General features: G+C 49.5%; 2 protein-coding genes across 3 annotated transcripts; one reads left to right on the top strand and one right to left on the bottom strand.

The window, feature by feature from the left end:
• Positions 1-645: 645 nt before the first annotated feature.
• Positions 646-11065, bottom strand: RPS18 (ribosomal protein S18). The gene is made up of 6 exons (XM_066209412.1): positions 10738-11065; positions 10121-10219; positions 7573-7659; positions 5029-5130; positions 1824-1915; positions 646-820 (listed from the first exon to the last, which is right to left on the bottom strand). The coding sequence occupies exons 1-6, from the start codon at positions 10738-10740 to the stop codon at positions 745-747; spliced, it is 459 nt and encodes a 152-aa protein (XP_066065509.1). The 5' UTR covers positions 10741-11065; the 3' UTR covers positions 646-744.
• On the top strand, positions 10219-19448 carry VPS52 (VPS52 subunit of GARP complex). Of its 2 annotated transcripts, XM_066209411.1 has the most exons (8): positions 10219-10843; positions 10990-11071; positions 11491-11543; positions 12009-12084; positions 13107-13175; positions 15929-16045; positions 16694-16752; positions 19365-19448. In XM_066209411.1, exons 1-8 carry the CDS (start codon positions 10739-10741, stop codon positions 19443-19445), a joined length of 642 nt encoding a protein of 213 aa, XP_066065508.1. In that variant the 5' UTR covers positions 10219-10738; the 3' UTR covers positions 19446-19448. The 2 variants fall into 2 exon arrangements, with proteins under 2 accessions (XP_066065508.1, XP_066065507.1); XM_066209410.1 differs by lacking the exon at positions 19365-19448 and having other exon boundaries at positions 16694-17411.
• The last annotated feature ends 953 nt before the right edge of the window (positions 19449-20401 follow it).

Genomic DNA, 20401 nt, shown 5'->3' with positions numbered 1-20401 from the left:
TTTCCCGTCCTTTCCCCCGTGTTTTCCCCTTTTTTTCCCATTTTCTCCCCACTTTTCCCGTCCTTTTTCCCAGTTTTCCATCTTTTCTTTTCCCCCTCACTTTCCCCGGGTTTCCCCTTTTTTCCCCCATTTTCTCCCCACTTTTCCCATCCCTTTTCCCAGTTTTTCCCTCTTTTTTCCCCCTCATTTTCCCTCTTTTTTCCCCCCATTTTCCCGGGTTTTCCCTTTTTTTTTTCCCCTCATTTTCCCTGGATTTCCCCCCTTTTTTCCCCCATTTTCTCCCCACTTTCCCCCTCCTTTTTCCCCTTCCTTCCCCCCTCATTTTCCCTGGATTTTCCCCCTTTTTTCCCCTCACTTTTTCCCTTTATTCCCCCCAAATCCCCTCGCTCACTCCCAAAACCTTTTATTCCCGGAATTCCTCCTCCAGAGCCCCAAACTCCATTTCTCTCCTCCCGATTTTCCCATTTTTCCCCCTTTTTTCCCCACTTTCCCCCTTTCTTCTCCCTCATTTTTTCTTCCCTTTCCCTTCTTTTTCCCCCTCTCGTTTCTTTTCCCCCATTTCCTCCCGGTTTTTCCCCCATTTTTTTTCCCCTTATTTCCTTCCCACTTTCCCCCTTTTTCCCCCCAAAAAATCCACAGGCTCGCTCCATAAAAACTCCATTTTATTCCGGGAATTTCGCCCCGGGGCCGGCAATCCCGGTCGATTCGTCCGGCGGGATTCTCCCGATCCCGGCGCTTTTCCGCTCATTTCTTCTTGGAGACGCCGACGGTGCGTCCGCGCCGCCCGGTGGTTTTGGTGTGCTGGCCCCGCACCCGCAGCCTGCAACCCGGAATTCCCGCATTTAGCCCCGGAATTCCCGGATTCTGCCCCGGAATTCCCGCATTTATCCCCGGAATTCCCGGATTCCACCCCAAAATTCCCGCATTTATCCCCGGAATTCCAGGATTTATACCCAGAATTCCAGGATTTATCCCCAAAGTTCCCGGATTTATCCCCAAAATTCCTGCATTTATCCCCGGAATTCCCGGATTTATCTCCAAAATTCCCGGATTTAACCCCAGAATTCCCGGATTTATCCCCAGAATTCCAGGATTTATCCCCGGAATTCCCGCATTTATCCCCGGAATTCCAGGATTTATCCCCAGAATTCCAGGATTTAACCCCAGAATTCCCGGATTTATCCCCAGAATTCCTGGATTCCGCCCCAAAATTCCCGGATTTATCCCCAAAATTCCCGGATTCCGCCCCAAAATTCCCGGATTTATCCCCAGAATTCCTGGATTCCGCCCCAAAATTCCCGGATTTATCCCCAAAATTCCCGGATTCCACCCCAAAATTCCCGGATTTATCCCCAAAATTCCTGGATTCCACCCCAAAATTCCTGCATTTATCCCCAAAATTCCAGGATTTAACCCCAGAATTCCCAGATTTAACCCCAGAATTCCGGATTCCGCCCTGGAATTCCTGGATTCGGCCCCAAAAATTGGGATTTAGCCCCAAAATTCCTGGATGTAGCCTCAAAATTCTCAGATTCAGCCCCAATATTCCGGGATTCAGCCCCAGAATTCCCGTTTTCCGGTGGAATTCCCAGGATTTAGCCCCAAAATTCCTGGATTTAGCCTCAAAATTCCCAGATTTAGCCCCAGAATTCCCAGGGATTTGGGCAATTTTGGGGATTTGGCCCCAAAATCCCGGATTCCGCCCCAGAATTCCCATATTTTGTGGAATTTCAAGGACTCAGCCCCAGAATTCCCGTTTTTGGGTGGAATTCCCGGATTTCCCCGCAGCATTCCCGTTTTCCCGTCGGAATTCCCGGATTTACCCCCAGAAGTGGCGCAGGCCGCGGTGGGCGCGGATCTTCTTGAGGCGCTCGAGGTCCTCGCGCAGTTTGTTGTCCAGACCGTTGGCCAGAACCTGGAATTTGGGGGGAAAAACCGGGAAATTGGGAAAAACGGCCACGGACGGGGAGGGGAAAACACGGGAAAAAATTGGGGGGAAAAAGGGGGAAATTGGGAAAAATTGGGGGGAAGACACGGGAAAGTTGGGGGGGAAAAACTGGGAAAATTGGGGAAAAAACTGGGAAAATTGGGGAAAAAACTGGAATTGGGGAGAAAAACCGGGAAAATTGGGGGGGAAATAATGGGAAAATTGGGGGGAAATGGGGAATTTGGGGGGAAAAAGGGAAAAATTGGGGAAAATATCAAAAAATGGGAATGGTGGGGGAATAAATGGGAAAATTGGGGGGGAAAAACTGGGAAAATTGGGGAAAAAACTGGAACTGGGGAGAAAAACCGGGAAATTGGGAAAACCGGCCAGAAATGGGAGTGGGGGGAGGGGAAAACACGGGAAAATTGGGGGAAATTGGGGAAAAATGATGGGGAAATTTGGGACAAACCTGGGAAAATCAGGGAAAAAATAAAAAAAACAAAACGGGAAAATTGGGGGGAAAAAAACGGGAAAATTCGGGGAAAAATGGAAAAAAATAATGGGGGAATTAGGGAAAAACCCAGAAAATTGGGGGAAAAAACTGGGAAAATTGGGGGGAAATGGGGAATTTGGGGGGGAAAAGGGAAAAATTGGGGAAAACATCAAAAAATGGGAATGGTGGGGGAATAAATGGGAAAATTGGGGGAAAAAATGGGAAAATTGGGGAAATTTGGGGAATAAATGGGAAAATTGGGGGGAAAACTGGGAAAATTGGGGAAATTTGGGGAATAAATGGGAAAAATGGGGGGAAAAATGGGAAAATTGGGGAAATTTGGGGAATAAATGGGAAAATTGGGGGAAAACTGGGAAAATTGGGGAAATTTGGGGAATAAATGGGAAAATTGGGGGGAAAACTGGGAAAATTGGGGAAATTTGGGGAATAAATGGGAAAATTGGGGGGAAAACTGGGAAAATTGGGGAAATTTGGGGAATAAATGGGAAAATTGGGGAAAAAACTGGAATTTGGGGAGAAAAACAGGGAAATTGGGAAAAACGGCCAGAAAGAGGGAGGGGGGGAGGGGAAAACACGGGAAAATTGGGAGGAAATGGGGAATTTGAGGGAAAAAATGGGAAAAATTGGGGGAATATCAAAAAATGGGAATGGTGGGAGAATAAACGGGAAAATTGGGGGGAAAAACTGGGAAAATTGGGGAAAAATGGGGAAAAAAATGGGGAAATTGGGAAAAATTGGGGAGAAAACACGGGAAAGTTGGGGGGAAAATGGGAAAAAATTCGGGAAATATCAAAAAATGGGAATGGTGGGGGAATAAATGGGAAAATTGGGAGGAAAAACTGGAAAAAATGGAGAAATTGGGAAAAATTGGGGGAAAAAAGGAAAAAAAAAGGGGAAAATAACTGGGAAAATTGGGGAAAAAACTGGAATTTGGGGAGAAAAACCAGGAAATTGGGAAAAACGGCCAAAAATGGGAGTGGGGGGAGGGGAAAATATGGGGAAGTTGGGGGGAAAATGGGGAAAATAACGTGGAAATTGGGGGAAATTCGGGACAAACCTGGGAAAATCAGGGGGAAAAATTAAAAAAAAAAAAAAAAAGGGGAAATTCGGGGAAAAAATGGGAAAAAAAAGGGGAAATTAGGGAAAAACCCAGGAAAATTTGGGGGAAAAAACTGGGAAAATTGGGGAAATTTGGGGAAAAAATGGGGAAATTGGGAAAAATTGGGGGGAAAACACGGGAACGTTGGGGGGAAAATGGGGAATTTGGGGGAAAAAAGGGAAAAAATTGGGGGAAATATCAAAAAATGGGAATGGTGGGAGAATAAACGGGAAAATCGGGGGAAAATGGGGAAAACCAGGAAAATTGGGGGGAAAAAACCCGGGAAAATTCGGGGGAAAAATGGAAAAACTAAATGGGAAAATTGGGGGAAAAAAGAAAAAAAATGGGGAAAAAACAGGAGATAAGGAAAAAAACAGGAGGAAAATGTGGAAATAAAGGGAAAAATGGGAGGAGAAACGGAAAAATAAAGAGAAAAATGGGGGAAAAAATAAGGAAGGAGAAAAATGCCAAAAGAAATGAGGAAAAAAGGAGAAAAATGGGAAAATGGGAAAGAAAAAGAAGAACGGGGGTGAAATGGGGGAAAAAAGGAGAAAAATGGGAAAAAAACGGGGGAAAAAGGAGAAAAAAGGGAAAGGAAATGGGAAACAAGGAGAAAAATGGCAAAAGAAATGGGGGAAAAAAGGAGAAAAATTGGGAAAATGGGTGAAAAAAAGAGAGAAATGGAAGAGAATGGGGAAAATGAGAAACAAGGAGAAAAATGGCAAAGGAAATGGGGGAAAAAGGAGAAAAACGGGAGAAAATGGGTGAAAAAAGGAGGAAAAAGGAGAAAAAAAATGGAAAAGGAGGAGAAAAATGGGGAAATCGGGAAAAAAAGGAGAAAAATGGGGAAAAAAGAGAAAAATGGGCTGAAAATGGGTGAAAAAAGGAGAAAAATGGGGAAAAATGGGAAACAAGGAGAAAAATGGCAAAGGAAATGGGGAAAAAAGGAGAAAAAATGGGGGGAAATGGGGGAAAAAAGGAGAAAAATTGGGAAAAATGGGGAAAAAAAAGAGAAAAATGGGCTGAAAATGGGTGAAAAAAGGAGGAAAAAGGAGAAAGGAAATGGAAAAGGAAGAGAAAAATGGGGAAATGGGGAAAAAAAGGAGAAAAATTGGGAAAAATGGGGAAAAAAAAAGAGAAAAATGGGCTGAAAATGGGTGAAAAAAAGAGAGAAATGGAGGAGAATGGGGAAAATGGGAAACAAGGAAAAAATGGCAAAGGAAATGGGGAAAAAAGGAGAAAAAAGAGAGAAAAAAAGGAAAAGGAAACGGGAAAGGAGGAGAAAAACTGAGGAAAAAAAAAAGGAGAAAAATGGGCCGAAAATGGGTGAAAAAAGGAGAGAAACGGGGCGAAAAATGGGGAAAAATGGGAAAAAAATCAGGGAAAAATCCGGGAAAAGGGGGAGGCAGGAGTGGTGGGCTGCTGTGGCAGCCGAGGGGACACTTGGGGACACTTGGGGACATTTGGGGACACGTTTTGGGGCCCCACCTGGGAGTATTTGCCGTCCTTGACGTCCTTCTGCCTGTTGAGGAACCAGTCGGGGATCTTGTACTGCCGCGGGTTCTGCATGATGGTGATGACCCTCTCCACCTGGGGACACGGGGACAGCGGCGTCACCCAGGGGCCCCCGACGCCCCCAGGTCCCCGCGGGGGGAAAAAACCCGAAATTGGGTCAAAAGAACCAAAAATTGGGATCAAAAACCCCGAAAACTGCAACTGAATGGGGGCAAAAAGGGCTGAAATGGCACAAAAATGGCCCAAAATGGCCCAAAAAACTCCTAAATCCAACTCAAAGTCTCCCCAAAGTGTCCCCAAGTCCCCACGGGGTGAAAATCCCAAAATTGGGTCAAAATCCCCAAAAATGGGATCAAAAACCCCGAAAACTGCAACTGAATCGGGGCAAAAAGGGCTGAAATAGCCCAAAAATGGCCCAAAATGGCCCAAAATGATCCTAAATCCAACTCAAAGTGTCCCCAAAGTGTCCCTAAAGTGTCCCCAAGTCCCCACGGGGAGAAAATCCCAAAATTGGGTCAAAAGAACCAAAATTGGGATCAAAAACCCCGAAAACTGCAACTGAATCGGGGCAAAAAGGGCTGAAATAGCAGAAAAATGGCCCAAAATGGCCCAAAATCATCCTAAATCCACCCAAAATGTCCCAAAAATGTCCCCAAAGTGTCCCCAAGTCCCCATGGGGTGAAAATCCCAAAATTGGGTCAAAGAACCAAAAATTGGGATCAAAAACCCCGAAAACTGCAACTGAATGGGGGCAAAAAGGGCTGAAATGGCACAAAAATGGCCCAAAATGGCCCAAAAAACTCCTAAATCCAACTCAAAGTGTCCTCAAAGTGTCCCTAAAGTGACCCCAAGTCCCCACGGGGACAAAATTCCCAAAATTGGGTCAAAAGAACCAAAATTGGGATCAAAAACCCCGAAAACTGCAACTGAATGGGGGCAAAAAGGGCTGAAATGGCACAAAAATGGCCCAAAATGGCCCAAAATCATCCTAAATCCACCCAAAATGTCCCCAAAGTGTCCCCAGAAATGTCCCCAAGTCCCCACGGGGACAAAATCCCAAAATTGGGTCAAAAGAACCAAAAATTGGGATCAAAAACCCCGAAAACTGCACCTGAATCGGGGCAAAAAGGGCTGAAATAGACCAAAAATGGCCCAAAATGGCCCAAAATCATCCTAAATCCACCCAAAATGTCCCCAAAGTGTCCCCAAAGTGTCCCCAAAGTGTCCCCAAGTCCCCACGGGGAGAAAAAGCCCGAAATTGGGTCAAAAGAACCAAAAATTGGGATCAAAAACCCCGAAAACTGCAACTGAATCGGGGCAAAAAGGGCTGAAATGGCACCAAAAATGGCCCAAAATGGCCCCAAATAGTCCTAAATCCACCCAAAATGTCCCCAAAGTGTCCCCAGAAATGTCCCCAAGTCCCCACGGGGACAAAATCCCAAAATTGTGTCAAAAGAACCAAAAATTGGGATCAAAAACTCCGAAAACTGCACCTGAGTCGGGGCAAAAAGGGCTGAAATGGCCCAAAAATGGCCCAAAATCATCCTAAATCCACCCAAAGTGTCCCCAAAGTGTCCCCAAAGTGACCCCAAGTCCCCACGGGGACAAAAATCCCAAAATTGGGTCAAAAGAACCAAAAATTGGGATCAAAAACCCCGAAAACTGCAACTGAATGGGGGCAAAAAGGGCTGAAATGGCACAAAAATGGCCCAAAATGGCCCAAAATCATCCTAAATCCAACTCAAAGTGTCCCCAAAGTGTCCCCAAAGTGTCCCCAAAGTGTCCCCAAGTCCCCACAGAGACAAAAATCCCGAAATTGGGTCAAAAGAACCAAAAACTGCAACTGAATGGGGGCAAAAAAGGCTGAAATAGCCCAAAAATGGCCCAAAATGGCCCAAAATCATCCTAAATCCAACTCAAAGTGTCCCCAAAGTGTCCCCAAAGTGTCCCCAAGTCCCCACGGGGAGAAAATCCCAAAATTGGGTCAAAAGAACCAAAATTGGGATCAAAAACCCCGAAAACTGCAACTGAATCGGGGCAAAAAGGGCTGAAATAGCCCAAAAATGGCCCAAAATAATCCTAAATCCACCCAAAATGTCCCCAAAGTGTCCCCAAAGTGACCCCAAGTCCCCATGGGGACAAAAACCCCAAAATTGGGTCAAAAGCACCAAAAATTGGGATCAAAAACCCTGAAAATTGCAATTGAATGGGGGCAAAAAGGGCTGAAATGGCAGAAAAATGGCCCAAAATAATCCTAAATCCACCCAAAATGTCCCCAAATGTCCCCAAAAAATGTCCCCAAAGTGTCCCCAAGTCCCCACGGGGAGAAAATCCCAAAACTGGGTCAAAAGAACCAAAAACTGCAACTGAATGGGGGCAAAAAGGGCTGAAATAGCACAAAAATGGCCCCAAAAAATGACCAAAACCACCCCCAAAACCAACCCAAAAATGTCCCCACAGTGTCCCCAAGTGTCCCCAAGTGTCCCCAAAGTGTCCCCAGGTGTCCCCAGGTGTCACCTCGTCCTCGGTGAGCTCCCCGGCCCGTTTGGTGAGGTCGATGTCGGCCTTGCGCAGCACCACGTGGGCGTAGCGCCGCCCCACGCCCTGCGGGGACACGCGGGGACGCTGAGGGGACGCCGGGGCGGTGGTGTCCCCAAAACACACCAGAGTGTCCCCAAAACACACCGGAGTGTCCCCAAAACACACCAAAGTGTCCCCAAAACACACCAGAGTGTCCCCAAATACCCCCAGTGTCCCCAAGGCCACCACAGCGTCCCCAAATACCCCCAGAGTGTCTCCAAACACCCCCAAAGTGTCCCCAAAACACCCCAGAGTGTCCCCAAAACACCCCAGAGTGTCCCCAAATATCCCCAGTGTCCCCAGGGCCACCAAAGTGTCCCCAGGGCCACCCCGGCGTCCCCAAAACACCCCAGAGTGTCCCCAAAACACCCCAGAGTGTCCCCAAAACACACCAGAGTGTCCCCAAAACACACCAGAGTGTCCCCAAAACACCCCAGAGTGTCCCCAGGGCCACCAAAGTGTCCCCAGGGCCACCCCGGCGTCCCCAAAACACACCAGAGTGTCCCCAAAAACACCCAGAGTGTCCCCAAATATCCCCAGTGTCCCCAAACATCCCCAGAGTGTCCCCAAACATCCCCAGAGTGTCCCCAAAACACGCCAGAGTGTCCCCAAACATCCCCAGAGTGTCCCCAAAACACACCAGAGTGTCCCCAAAACACCCCAGAGTGTCCCCAAGGCCACCAAAGTGTCCCCAAAACACACCAGAGTGTCCCCAAAACACCCCAGAGTGTCCCCAAAACACCCCAGAGCGTCCCCAAAACACCCAGAGTGTCCCCAAATATCCCCAGTGTCCCCAAAACACCCCAGAGTGTCCCCAAGGCCACCAAAGTGTCCCCAAAACACACCAGAGTGTCCCCAAAACACCCCAGAGTGTCCCCAAAACACCCCAGAGCGTCCCCAGGGCCACCAAAGTGTCCCCAAAACACCCCAGAGCGTCCCCAAAACACACCAGAGTGTCCCCAAAACACCCCAGAGTGTCCCCAAGGCCACCAAAGTGTCCCCAAAACACACCAGAGTGTCCCCAAAACACCCCAGAGTGTCCCCAAAACACCCCAGAGCGTCCCCAGGGCCACCAAAGTGTCCCCAAAACACCCCAGAGCGTCCCCAAAACACACCAGAGTGTCCCCAAAACACCCCAGAGTGTCCCCAAGGCCACCAAAGTGTCCCCAAAACACACCAGAGTGTCCCCAAAACACCCCAGAGTGTCCCCAAAACACCCCAGAGCGTCCCCAGGGCCACCAAAGTGTCCCCAAAACACCCCAGAGCGTCCCCAAAACACACCAGAGTGTCCCCAGGGCCACCAAAGTGTCCCCAAAACACCCCAGAGCGTCCCCAAAACACACCAGAGTGTCCCCAGGGCCACCAAAGTGTCCCCAAAACACCCCAGAGCATCCCCAGGGCCACCAAAGTGTCCCCAGGGCCACCCCGGCGTCCCCAAAACACACCAGAGTGTCCCCAAAACATCCCCAGAGTGTCCCCAGGGCCACCAAAGTGTCCCCAAAACACACCAGAGTGTCCCCAAAAACACCCAGAGTGTCCCCAAATATCCCCAGTGTCCCCAAACATCCCCAGAGTGTCCCCAAATATCCCCAGAGTGTCCCCAAACATCCCCAGAGTGTCCCCGAACATCCCCAGAGTGTCCCCAAAACACCCCAGAGTGTCCCCAAAACACCCCGGAGTGTCCCCAAAACATCCCCAAAGTGTCCCCAGGGCCACCAAAGTGTCCCCAAACACCCCCAAAGTGTCCCCAAACATCCCCAGAGTGTCCCCAAGGCCACCAAAGTGTCCCCAGCCCCCCTCAGACGGTTCCCAACCCCTGTCCCACTGTCCCCAATCCCCCCTGAGGCTGTGCCCGCGATGTCCCCAGTGTCCCCAGCCCCGTCCCCGGTGTCCCCAGCCCTGTCCCCAGTGTCCCCAGCCCCGTCCCCGGTGTCCCCAGCCCTGTCCCCAGTGTCCCCAGCCCCGTCCCCGGTGTCCCCGGTGTCCCCGGTGTCCCCAGCCCCGTCCCCGGTGTCCCCAGCCCTGTCCCCGGTGTCCCCGGTGTCCCCAGCCCTGTCCCCGGTGTCCCCAGTGTCCCCGGTGTCCCCAGCCCCAGTGTCCCCGGTGTCCCCGGTGTCCCCAGCCCCGTCCCCGGTGTCCCCGGTGTCCCCAACCCTGTCCCCGGTGTCCCCGGTGTCCCCAGCCCTGTCCCCAGTGTCCCCGGTGTCCCCAGCCCCGTCCCCGGTGTCCCCAGTGTCCCCGGTGTCCCCAGCCCTGTCCCCGGTGTCCCCGGTGTCCCCAGCCCCGTCCCCGGTGTCCCCGGTGTCCCCGGTGTCCCCAGTGTCCCCGGTGTCCCCAGCCCCGTCCCCGGTGTCCCCGGTGTCCCCGGTGTCCCCAGCCCCAGTGTCCCCAGTGTCCCCGGTGTCCCCAGTGTCCCCAGCCCCAGTGTCCCCAGTGTCCCCAGTGTCCCCGGTGTCCCCGGTGTCCCCGGTGTCCCCGGTGTCACCTTGATGGCGGTGATGGCGAAGGCGATCTTGCGGCGCCCGTCGATGTTGGTGTTGAGCACCCGCAGGATGTGCTGGAACTTCTCGGGGATCACCAGAGACTGCGGGGACATTGGGGGACATTGGGGACACTGGGGGACATCTGGGGACATTGGGGGACATTTGGGGACATTTGAGGACATTTGGGGACATCTGGGGACATCTGGGGACACCCCGGGACCACCGGACGCTGAGGGGACACCGGGGTCCCTCGGGCATCACTCGGGGACACTCGGGGACACTCGGGGACGGTTTTGAGGGCGCCGGAAAGACCCTCAAGGCGTTTTGGGGACATTTCCAGAGGGCTTGGGGACACCGCGGGGACATTTGTTCGGGGGTTGAGGCACTTCGGGCGACGCTCGGGGCCGGCAGCGCCATGAGGGGAGCCGAGGCCGCCATGACACCTGCGGGGAGGGGAGGCGGGACACCGGCGCCTCTCCCGCCGCCATCGCCGCGCGCCGCCGCTCCCTCCCCTCCCCGCCGCCTCGCCCGGGGCCGCCGCCATCGCGCCGCGCCCTCCCCGCCGCCCGCCGCCCTTTCCCCCGAGCCGATGGCGGCGGATCCCGGCCCGCGGCCTCACCATGGCGGCGCCTTCCTTCAGCGGAGCTCTGCCGGGGGAGGGAAAGGAAGAAGGAGGCGGAAGTGACGTCAGGCGGCGCGTCGGCAAGATGGCGGCGGAGGCGGAGGTGGCGGCGGGAGCGGGGCCGAGGGGTTGTGGGTGGGCGGGGATCCCGGGAATGGGCTTTGGAGGGGGTTTTTTTTGGGAATTTTTGTGGGGATTTCGGGAATTTTTTTCGGGACGCGGGCAGTGACCGAAGCGCTGGTGCCGCAGGGGGCGGCGATGGAGGCGCCGCTGGAGGCGGAGCTGGAGGCGGAGCTGGACCTGGAGGGGGCGGAGCTGGAGGAGGTGGATGGTGAGAGGGGGCGTGGCCTGGAGGGGGCGTGGTTAAAAGGGGCGGGATAATTAGCGCTCAATGAAGAGGCGGGGCGGATGGGTGAGAGGGGGTGTGGCCTGTCGGTGAAAGTGGGCGTGGTTAAAGCCGCGGGGCGCGGCCTGATCCAGGTGCCCTCAAAGGGGCGTGGCATTTACCTTATATGGGGTGTGGCCTGTAGTGGGCGTGCGCATTGCCGGCAGCGGAGGGGCGTGGCTTCAGAAAGGGGGCGTGGCCGGAACGCACGGAACCTTTGGGGGGGCAGGGGGGGAATGTTCCCCAATTTTTCCCATTTTTCCTCGTTTTTTCCCCAATTTTCCCACTTTTTCCCCCATTTTTTTCCCCATCTCATCTCAAATTTTCCCGTTTTTTCCCCGTTTTTCCCCGTTTTTTCCCCTCAGTGCACATCCAGGAGAACCTGGAGGACGCGCTGGTGCAGGAGGCGCTGCAGACCGTGAGTGGCCCCGCCCCAAAAATGGCCCCCGGATTGTCCCCAAATGTCCCCAGGGTGTCCCCAGGTGTCCCCAGGTGTCCCCAAGTGTCCCCAAATGTCCCCAAGTGTCCCCAGGTGTCCCCAAAGTGTCCCCAAAGTGTCCCCAGAGTGTCCCAGGTGTCCTCAAGTGTCCCCAAAGTGTCCCCAGGTGTCCCCAGGTGTCCCCAGGTGTCCCCAAGTGTCCCCAAATGTCCCCAGAGTGTCCCCAGGTGTCCTCAAGTGTCCCCAAAGTGTCCCCAGGTGTCCCCAGGTGTCCCCAGGTGTCCCCAGAGTGTCCCCAAGTGTCCCCAGGTGTCCCCAGGTGTCCCCAGGTGTCCCCAAGTGTCCCCAGGGTGTCCCCAAAGTGTCCCCAGGTGTTCCCAAGTGTCCCCAGGTGTCCCCAGGTGTCCCCAGGTGTCCCCAAGTGTCCCCAAATGTCCCTTTCAGGGCGTGGACCTGCGGCAGTATTCGCGGCAGGTGGAGCTGGAGCTGCAGGAGGTGGAGAGAGCCTCGATCCAGGATTGTATCCCCCCAAAAATGTCCCCGAAAGTGTCCCCGGGGTGTCCCCCGAGGGCGCAAGCCACGAAAATCCCCAAATCTGGCGCCGAAATCCCCAAAATTTGACGCCAAAATCTGGCACCGAAATCCCCCAAATTTGGCACCAAAATCCCCCAAATTTGGCACCAAAATCCCCAAAATTTGGCACGAAAGTCCCCAAAATTTGGAACCAAAATCCCCAAAAATTGGTGCCAAAATCCCCAAAGTTTGGCTCCAAAATCCTCGAAATTTGGCTCCAAAATCCCCGACATTTGGCACCAAAATCCCCCAAATCTGACACCAAAATCTCCAACTTTGACTCCAAAATCCCAAAATTTTACACCAAAATCCCCCAAATTTGGCACCAAATTCCCCAAATTTGGCTTCAGAACCCCCAAATTTGTTCCAAATTCCCCAAAATTTGACACCAAAATCTGACACCAAAATCCCCAAAAATTGCCTCCAAAATCCCCAAAATTTGGCTCCAAAATCCCCAAAATTTGGCTCCAAATTCTCCAAAATTTGGCTTCAGAATCCCCAAAATTTGGCCCCAAATTCCCCAAAATCTGGCACCAAAATCCCCCAAAATTTGGCTCCAAAATCCCCCAAAATTTGGCTCCAAATTCCCCAAAATTTGGCACCAGAATCCCCAAAAATTGGCACCAAAAATCCCCCAAAATTTGGCACCAAAATTTGGCTTCAGAATCCCCAAAATTGGCTCCAGAATCCCCCAAATTTGGCCCCAAATTCTCCAAAATTTGGCCCCAAAGTCCCTGGGGTTGGTCCCAAATTCTCTCCAACTGTCCCCAAAGTGTCCCCAGGGTGTCCCTGGGTGTCCCAATGTCCCCAAAGTGTCCCCAAACCTTCCCCAAACCCCCTAAAAACGCCCCCAAATCCCCCCCAGACTGTCCCCAAAGTGTCCCCCGGGGTGTCCCCGATGTCCCCGATGTCCCCAAGGTGTCCCCAAGGTGTCCCCAAGGTGTCCCCGAGTGTCCCTTGACCCCTCAGACATCCGGGAGAGCGAGAACATCGCCGAGCTGCACAACCAGATCAGCGCCTGCCGACGCCATCCTCGAGGTGAGCGCCCCCGAGCGCGGCCCCGAGTGGCCCCGAGTGTCCCCAGAGTGTCCCCGAGTGTCCCCCAGAGTGTCCCCAAGGGTCCCCAGAGTGTCCCCGAGTGACCCCAAGTGTCCCCAGAGTGTCCTCGAGTGACCCCAAGTGTCCCCAAGTGTCCCCAGAGTGTCCCCGAGTGACCCCAAGTGTCCCCCAGAGTGTCCTCGAGTGACCCCAAGTGTCCCCAAGTGTCCCCAGAGTGTCCCCAGAGTGTCCCCACAGTGTCCCCGAGTGTCCCCAGAGTGTCCCCGAGTGACCCCAGAGTGTCCCCCGAGTGTCCCCGAGTGTCCCCAGAGTGTCCCCAGAGTGTCCCTGAGTGTCCCCAGAGTGTCCCCAGGTGTCCCCGAGTGTCCCCAGAGTGTCCCCAAGTGTCCCCAGGTGTCCCCAGAGTGTCCCCAGAGTGTCCCTGAGTGTCCCCAGAGTGTCCCCAGGTGTCCCCGAGTGTCCCCAGAGTGTCCCCCGAGTGACCCCAAGTGTCCCCAGAGTGTCCCCAAGGGTCTCCAAAGTGTCCCCAAGTGTCCCCAGGTGTCCCCCAAATGGCCCCAAATTGGCCCCAAACTGTCCCCAAATGTCCTCAAATGGCACCAAAACCATCTAAAAAACCCCCTAAAAAGCCCCAAAAAACCCCAAATTTTGCCCGACTTTTGCCCAACTTTTGCCCCAATTTTGCCTGGATTTTGCCCGACTTTTGCCAAATTTTGCCCCAATTTTGCCCGACTTTGGCCCAAATTTTGCCCAATTTTGCCCAACTTTTGCCCGAAATTTGCCCAAATTTTGCCCCAATTTTGCCCAACTTTTGCCCGAAATTTGCCCAAATTTTGCCCCAATTTTGCCTGAATTTTGCCCAAATTTTGCCCGACTTTTGCCCAAATTTTGCCCAAATTTACCCAAATTTTGCCCAACTTTTGCCCAAATTTACCCAAATTTTGCCCGACTTTCGCCCCAATTTTGCCCCAATTTTGCCCCAATTTTGCCCAGATTTTGCCCGACTTTTGCCCAAATTTTGCCCAACTTTTGCCCGACTTTTGCCCCAATTTTGCCCAGATTTTGCCCCAATTTTGCCCCAATTTTGCCCCAGTTTTGCCCAAATTTACCCAAATTTTGCCCAGATTTTGCCCCAATTTTGCCCCAATTTTGCCCATATTTTGCCTGTCTTTTGCCCCAGTTTTGCCCAGATTTTTGCCCCACTTTTGGCCAAATTTTGCCCAAATTTTGCCCAAATTTACCTAAATTTTGTCCGGATTTTGCCCCAATTTTGCCCGACTTTCGCCCCAATTTTACCCCAATTTTGCCCCAATTTTGCTCCAATTTTGCCCAAATTTTGCCCCAAATTTTGCCCAAATTTACCCAAATTTTGCCCGACTTTTGCCCCAATTTTGCCCCAATTTTGCCCCAATTTTGCCCAGATTTTGCCCGACTTTTGCCCAAATTTTGCCCAACTTTTGCCCGACTTTTGCCCCAATTTTGCCCAGATTTTGCCCCAATTTTGCCCCCAATTTTGCCCCAGTTTTGCCCAAATTTACCCAAATTTTGCCCAGATTTTGCCCCCAATTTTGCCCCAATTTTGCCCATATTTTGCCTGTCCTTTTGCCCCAGTTTTGCCCCAGATTTTGCCCCACTTTTGGCCAAATTTTGCCCAAATTTTGCCCAAATTTACCTAAATTTTGTCCGGATTTTGCCCCAATTTTGCCCGACTTTCGCCCCAATTTTACCCCAATTTTGCCCCAATTTTGCTCCAATTTTGCCAAATTTTGCCCAAATTTACCCAAATTTTGCCCGACTTTTGCCCAACTTTCGCCCCAATTTTGCCCAAATTTTACCCCAATTTTGCCCGATTTTTGCCCGGATTTTGCCCCCAGTTTTGCCCGGATTTTGCCCGACTTTTGCCCAAATTTTACCCCAATTTTGCCCCCAATTTTGCCCCAATTTTGCCCAAAATTTACCCAAATTTTGCCCGGATTTTGCCCCAATTTTGCCCATATTTTGCCTGTCTTTTGCCCCAATTTTGCCCAGATTTTGCCCGACTTTTGCCCAAATTTTGCCCCAAATTTACCCCAAATTTTGCCCGACTTTCGCCCCAATTTTACCCCAATTTTGCCCCAATTTTGCTCCAATTTTGCCCAAATTTTGCCCCAAATTTACCCAAATTTTGCCCGACTTTTGCCCGAATTTTGCCCGACTTTCGCCCCAATTTTGCCCAAATTTTACCCCAATTTTGCCCGACTTTTGCCCGGATTTTGCCCCAATTTTGCCCGACTTTTGCCCGACTTTTGCCCGACTTTTGCCTGGATTTTGCCCGACTTTTGCCCCAATTTTGCCCCAATTTTGCCCCAATTTTGCCGGACTTTTGCCCCAATTTTGCCCCGATTTTCCCCAGATTTTGCCTGACTTTTGCCCGAGTTTTGCCCGTCTTTTACCCCAATTTTACCCCAATTTTGCCCCAATTTTGCCCCAATTTTGCCCGACTTTTGCCCCAATTTTACCCCAATTTTGCCCCAATTTTGCCCCAATTTTGCCCCAATTTTGCTCCAATTTTGCCCCAATTTTGCCCGACTTTTGCCCCAATTTTTCCCGGCTTTTGCCCAGATTTTGCCCCAATTTTGCCCCAATTTTGCCCCAATTTTGCCCGACTTTTGCCCAAATTTTTCCCCGGCTTTTTCCCGGCTTTTTCCCGGCTTTTTCCCCGCCTTGTCCCTCAACGCCGCCCGTGTCCGCAGCGCATGGAGGAGATGCTGGGCTCGTTCCAGAGCTCGCTGAGCTCGCTCAGCTGGGAGATCCGCGCGCTGCAGGGCCAGGCCGGCGCCATGAACCTGCGGCTGCGGAACCGGCGCCAGGTCCGGGCCCGGCTGGCCGGGCTCCTGGGACGAGCTCGTGGTGCCCCCGGACATGATCAGGTGGGTCCGGGGGGAAAAAACGGGGAGTTTGGGAAAAAAAAAAACGGAAAAAATGGGATTTGGGGGGAAAAAAAACGGAAAAAATGGGATTTGGGGGAAAAAAAAAATAAAAAAAGGGGGATTTTTGGGGCAAAAAAACGAAAAAAATGGGATTTTTGGAAAGAAAAAAATGAGAAAAATGGAATTTTCGGGATTAAAAAACGGGAATTTGGGGATGAAAATCTAAAAAATGGGATTCTTGGAAAAAAAAAAAACGAAAAAAATGGGATTTGGGAAAAAAAAAACGGAAAAAATGGGGTTTTTGGAAAGAAAAAAATGAAAAGAAATGGGATTTTGGGATTAAAAAATGGGGTTTGGGGATGAAAACCTAAAAAATGGGATTTTGGGGAAAAAAAAACGGAAAAATGGGATTTGGGGGAAAAACATGGAAAAAATGGGATTTGGGGGAAAAAAATGGAAAAAATGGGATTTTTGGAAAGAAAAAAATGAGAAAAATGGGATTTTGGAGATTAAAAAATGGGATTTTGGGGATGGAAACTAAAAACTGGGATTTTGGGGCCAACAAAGGGATTTTTGTGCCGCGGCGAGGTCCGGGCCCGGCTGGCCGGGCTCCTGGACGAGCTCGTGGTGCCCCCGGACATGATCAGGTGGGTCCGGGGGGAAAAACGGGGAGTTTGGGAAAAAAAAAACGGAAAAAAATGGGATTTGGGGGGAAAAAAAATGGAAAAAATGGGATTTGGGGGGAAAAAAATGGAAAAAATGGGATCTGGGGGAAAAAAAATGGAAAAAATGGGATTTGGGAAAAAAAAAAAGGAAAAAATGGGATTTGGGGGGAAAAAAAAAGGAAAAAATGGGAGTTTTGGAAAGAAAAAAATGAAAAAAAATGGGATTTGGGGGATTAAAAAATGAGATTTTGGGGATGAAAACCTAAAAACTGGGATTTTGGGGAAAAAAAAACGGAAAAACGGGGAGTTTGGGAAAAAAAAAACGGAAAAAATGGGATTTGGGGGGGAAAAAAATGGAAAAAATGGGATTTGCGGGAAAAAAAATGGAAAAAAATGGGATTTGGGGAAAAAAAAAAAAAAGGAAAAAATGGGATTTGGGGGAAAAAAATGGAAAAAATGGGATTTGGGGGAAAAAAAATGGAAAAAATGGGATTTGGGAAAAAAAATGGAAAAAATGGGATTTGGGGAAAAAAAAAAAGGAAAAAATGGGATTTGGGGAAAAAAAAACGGAAAAAATGGGATTTGGGAAAAAAAAAACGGAAAAAATGGAATTTGGGGGGAAAAAAATGGAAAAAATGGGATTTGGGGGAAAAAAAAATAAAAAAAGGGGGATTTTTGGGGCCAAAAAAACGAAAAAAATGGATTTTTGGAAAGAAAAAAATGAGAAAATGGAATTTTCGGGATTAAAAAACGGGAATTTGGGGATGAAAATCTAAAAAATGGGATTCTTGGAAAAAAAAAACCTGAAAAAAATGGGATTTGGGGGGAATAAAATAAAAAAAAAGGGGATTTTTGGGGCCAAAAAACGAAAAAAATGGAATTTTTGGAAAGAAAAAAATGAGAAAAATGGAATTTTCGGGATTAAAAAACGGGAATTTGGGGATGAAAATCTAAAAAATGGGATTCTTGGAAAAAAAAAAACGAAAAAAATGGGATTTGGGGAAAAAAAATGGAAAAAATGGGATTTTTGGAAAGAAAAAAATGAAAAAAAATGGGATTTGGGGGATTAAAAAATGAGATTTGGGGATGAAAACCTAAAAATGGGATTTTGGGGATTAAAAAATGAGATTTTGGGGATGAAAACGTAAAAACTGGGATTTTGGGGGAAAAAAAACGGAAAAAATGGGATTTGGGGGGAAAAAAACGAAAAAAATGGGATTTTGGAAAGAAAAAAATGAGAAAAATGGGATTTTGGGGATTAAAAATGGGATTTGGGGGAAAAAAAGCGGAAAAAATGGGATTTGGGGAAAAAAAAAACTGAAAAAATGGGATTTTTGGAAAGAAAAAGTGAAAAAAAATGGGATTTGGGGGATTAAAAAATGAGATTTGGGGATGAAAACCTAAAAAATGGGATTTGGGGGAAAAAAAAACGGAAAAATGGGATTTGGGAAAAAAAAAATGGAAAAAATGGGATTTTTGGAAAGAAAAAAATGAAAAAAATGGGATTTTGGGGATTAAAAAATGAGATTTTGGGTTGAAAACCTAAAAAATGGGATTTTGGGAATGAAAAATGGGATTTGGGGTTTTTTTTCCCGTTTTTTCCCCCCTTTTCTTCCCCCGTTTTCCCCCCGGTGTGATCCCGGAGTTCCCCGGTGACGTCCCCGGAGTTCCCTTCCCGCCTGTGTTTTGGTGGATTTTCCCGTTTTTTGATGGATTTTCCCATTTTTTGATGGATTTTGCTGTTTCCTGACGGATTTTCCCGTTTCCTGATGGATTTTCCCGTTTCCTGACGGATTTTCCCGTTTCCTGATGGATTTTCCCGTTTCCTGACGGATTTTCCCGTTTCCTGATGGATTTTCCCGTTTTCTGACAGGGTTTTCCCATTTTTTGACGGAATTTTCCCGGGTTTTTTTGATGGATTTTGATGAGATTTTCATCGAATTTTCCCATTTCCTGACAGAATTTTCCCGTTTTCTGATGGAATTTTCCCATTTTTTGATGGATTTTCATGGGTTTTTTCCCATTTTCCGACGGAATTTTCCCGTTTCTGATGGATTCTGACGGGGTTTTTTCCCATTTTCCGACAGAATTTTCCCGTTTCTCGATGGATTTTCCTGGGTTTTTTGCCATTTTCTGTCGGAATTTTCCCGTTTTTCGGTGGGGTTTTTTCACAGGGGGTTTTCCCATTTTCCGACGGAATTTTCCCATTTTTGGTGCATTTTCCTGGGGTTTTTTCCCATTTTCTGTCGGAATTTTCCCGTTTTTCGGTGGGGTTTTTTCACAGGGTTTTTTCCCCATTTTCCGACAGAACTTTCCCGTTTCTCGATGGATTTTCCTGGGGTTTTTTTCCCATTTTCTGACGGAATTTTCCCGTTTCTCGATGGATTCTGACGGGGTTTTCCCGTTTTCCGATGGAATTTTCCCATTTTTGATGGATTTTCCTGGGGTTTTTTTCCCATTTTCTGTCGGAATTTTCCCGTTTTTCGGTGGGGTTTTTTCATGGGGTTTTTTCCCATTTTCCGACGGAACTCTCCCGTTTCTCGGTGGATCCTGACGGGGTTTTCCCGCTCTTCCCCGTTTCTCCCGTTTCCCAGCGTGATCCTGGAGGCGCCGGTGACGTCCCCCGGAGTTCCTGGCTCAGCTGCGGGCGCTCAGCGGGAAGATCGAGGCGGTGAAGGAGCAAAGTTTCCGCGACACCCTGGCCTGCAACGACGTCCAGCACGTCCTCGACAGGCTGCGCATCAAGGTCCCCGGAGCCGGGGCAGTTTGCAGCCCAAAATCCGGGAATTCCCGCTCCCAAAAAATCCCCAAATTCCCGGCGCAAAAATCCCGGGAGTCACCCGGAAAAAAAATCCCCAAATTCTGGCGCCAGAAAAAAAAAAACGACCAAAAACCCCAAATTTCAACCGGAAAATTCCCAAATTCTCAGCACAAAAATCCCGGGAATCACCCAAAAAAAATATCCCCAAATTCTGGCGCCAAAAAAAAACCCCCAAAACCCCAAATTTCAACCCCAAAACCCCCAAATTTCAACCGGAAAATCCCCAAATTCCCGGCACAAAAATCCCGAGAATCACCCCAAAAAAATCCCCAAATTCTGGCGCCCAAAAAAAGCCCCAAAAACCCCAAATTTCAACCGGAAAATTCCCAAATTTCAACCGGAAAATCCCCAAATTCCCGGCACAAAAAATCCCCGGAATCACCCAGAAAAAAAATCCCCAAATTCTGGCGCCAGAAAAAACCCCCAAAATCCCCAAATTTCAACCGGAAAATCCCCAAATTCCCGGCGCAAAAATCCCGGGAATCACCCAGAAAAAAAAATCCCCAAATTCTGGCGCCAAAAAAAAAAAAACAACCAAAAACCCCAAATTTCAACCCAAAAAATCCCCAAATTTCAACCCAAAAACCCCCAAATTTCAACCCAAAAAAATCCCCAAATTTCAACCCCAAAAACCCCAAATTTCAACCGGAAAATCCCCAAATTCCCGGCACAAAGATCCCGGGAGTCACCCGGAAAAAAAATCCCCAAATTCTGGCACCAAAAAAAGCCCCAAAAACCCCAAATTTCAACTGGAAAATTCCCAAATTCCCTGTGGAAAAATCCCCGGAATCCTGGCGCAAAAATCCCAAA

Source organism: Chamaea fasciata, unplaced genomic scaffold (assembly GCF_029207755.1).
Source record: "Chamaea fasciata isolate MVZ Bird 193981 ecotype frontalis unplaced genomic scaffold, bChaFas1.0.hap1 SCAF_946, whole genome shotgun sequence".
NCBI classification, from domain to species: domain Eukaryota; kingdom Metazoa; phylum Chordata; class Aves; order Passeriformes; family Sylviidae; genus Chamaea; species Chamaea fasciata.
The sequence above is the reverse complement of the archived record's forward strand: the minus strand, read 5'-3'. Positions and strand labels throughout refer to the sequence as shown.

Bases quoted from the DNA above. Each gene is read 5' to 3' on its own strand.
- VPS52 (XM_066209410.1), top strand. From the start codon at position 10,739: ATGGCGGCGCCTTCCTTCAGCGGAGCTCTGCCGGGGGAGGGAAAGGAA. The intron at 11,544-12,008 runs GTGAGTGGCCCC...TGTCCCTTTCAG, and splicing joins TGCAGGAGGCGCTGCAGACC to GGCGTGGACCTGCGGCAGTA. The intron at 13,176-15,928 runs GTGAGCGCCCCC...CCGTGTCCGCAG, and splicing joins CTGCCGACGCCATCCTCGAG to CGCATGGAGGAGATGCTGGG.
- RPS18 (XM_066209412.1), bottom strand. The intron at 5,131-7,572 runs GTGACACCTGGG...CCGTGTCCCCAG, and splicing joins GGGAGCTCACCGAGGACGAG to GTGGAGAGGGTCATCACCAT. The intron at 1,916-5,028 runs GTGGGGCCCCAA...CCCAAATTCCAG, and splicing joins AGGACGGCAAATACTCCCAG to GTTCTGGCCAACGGTCTGGA.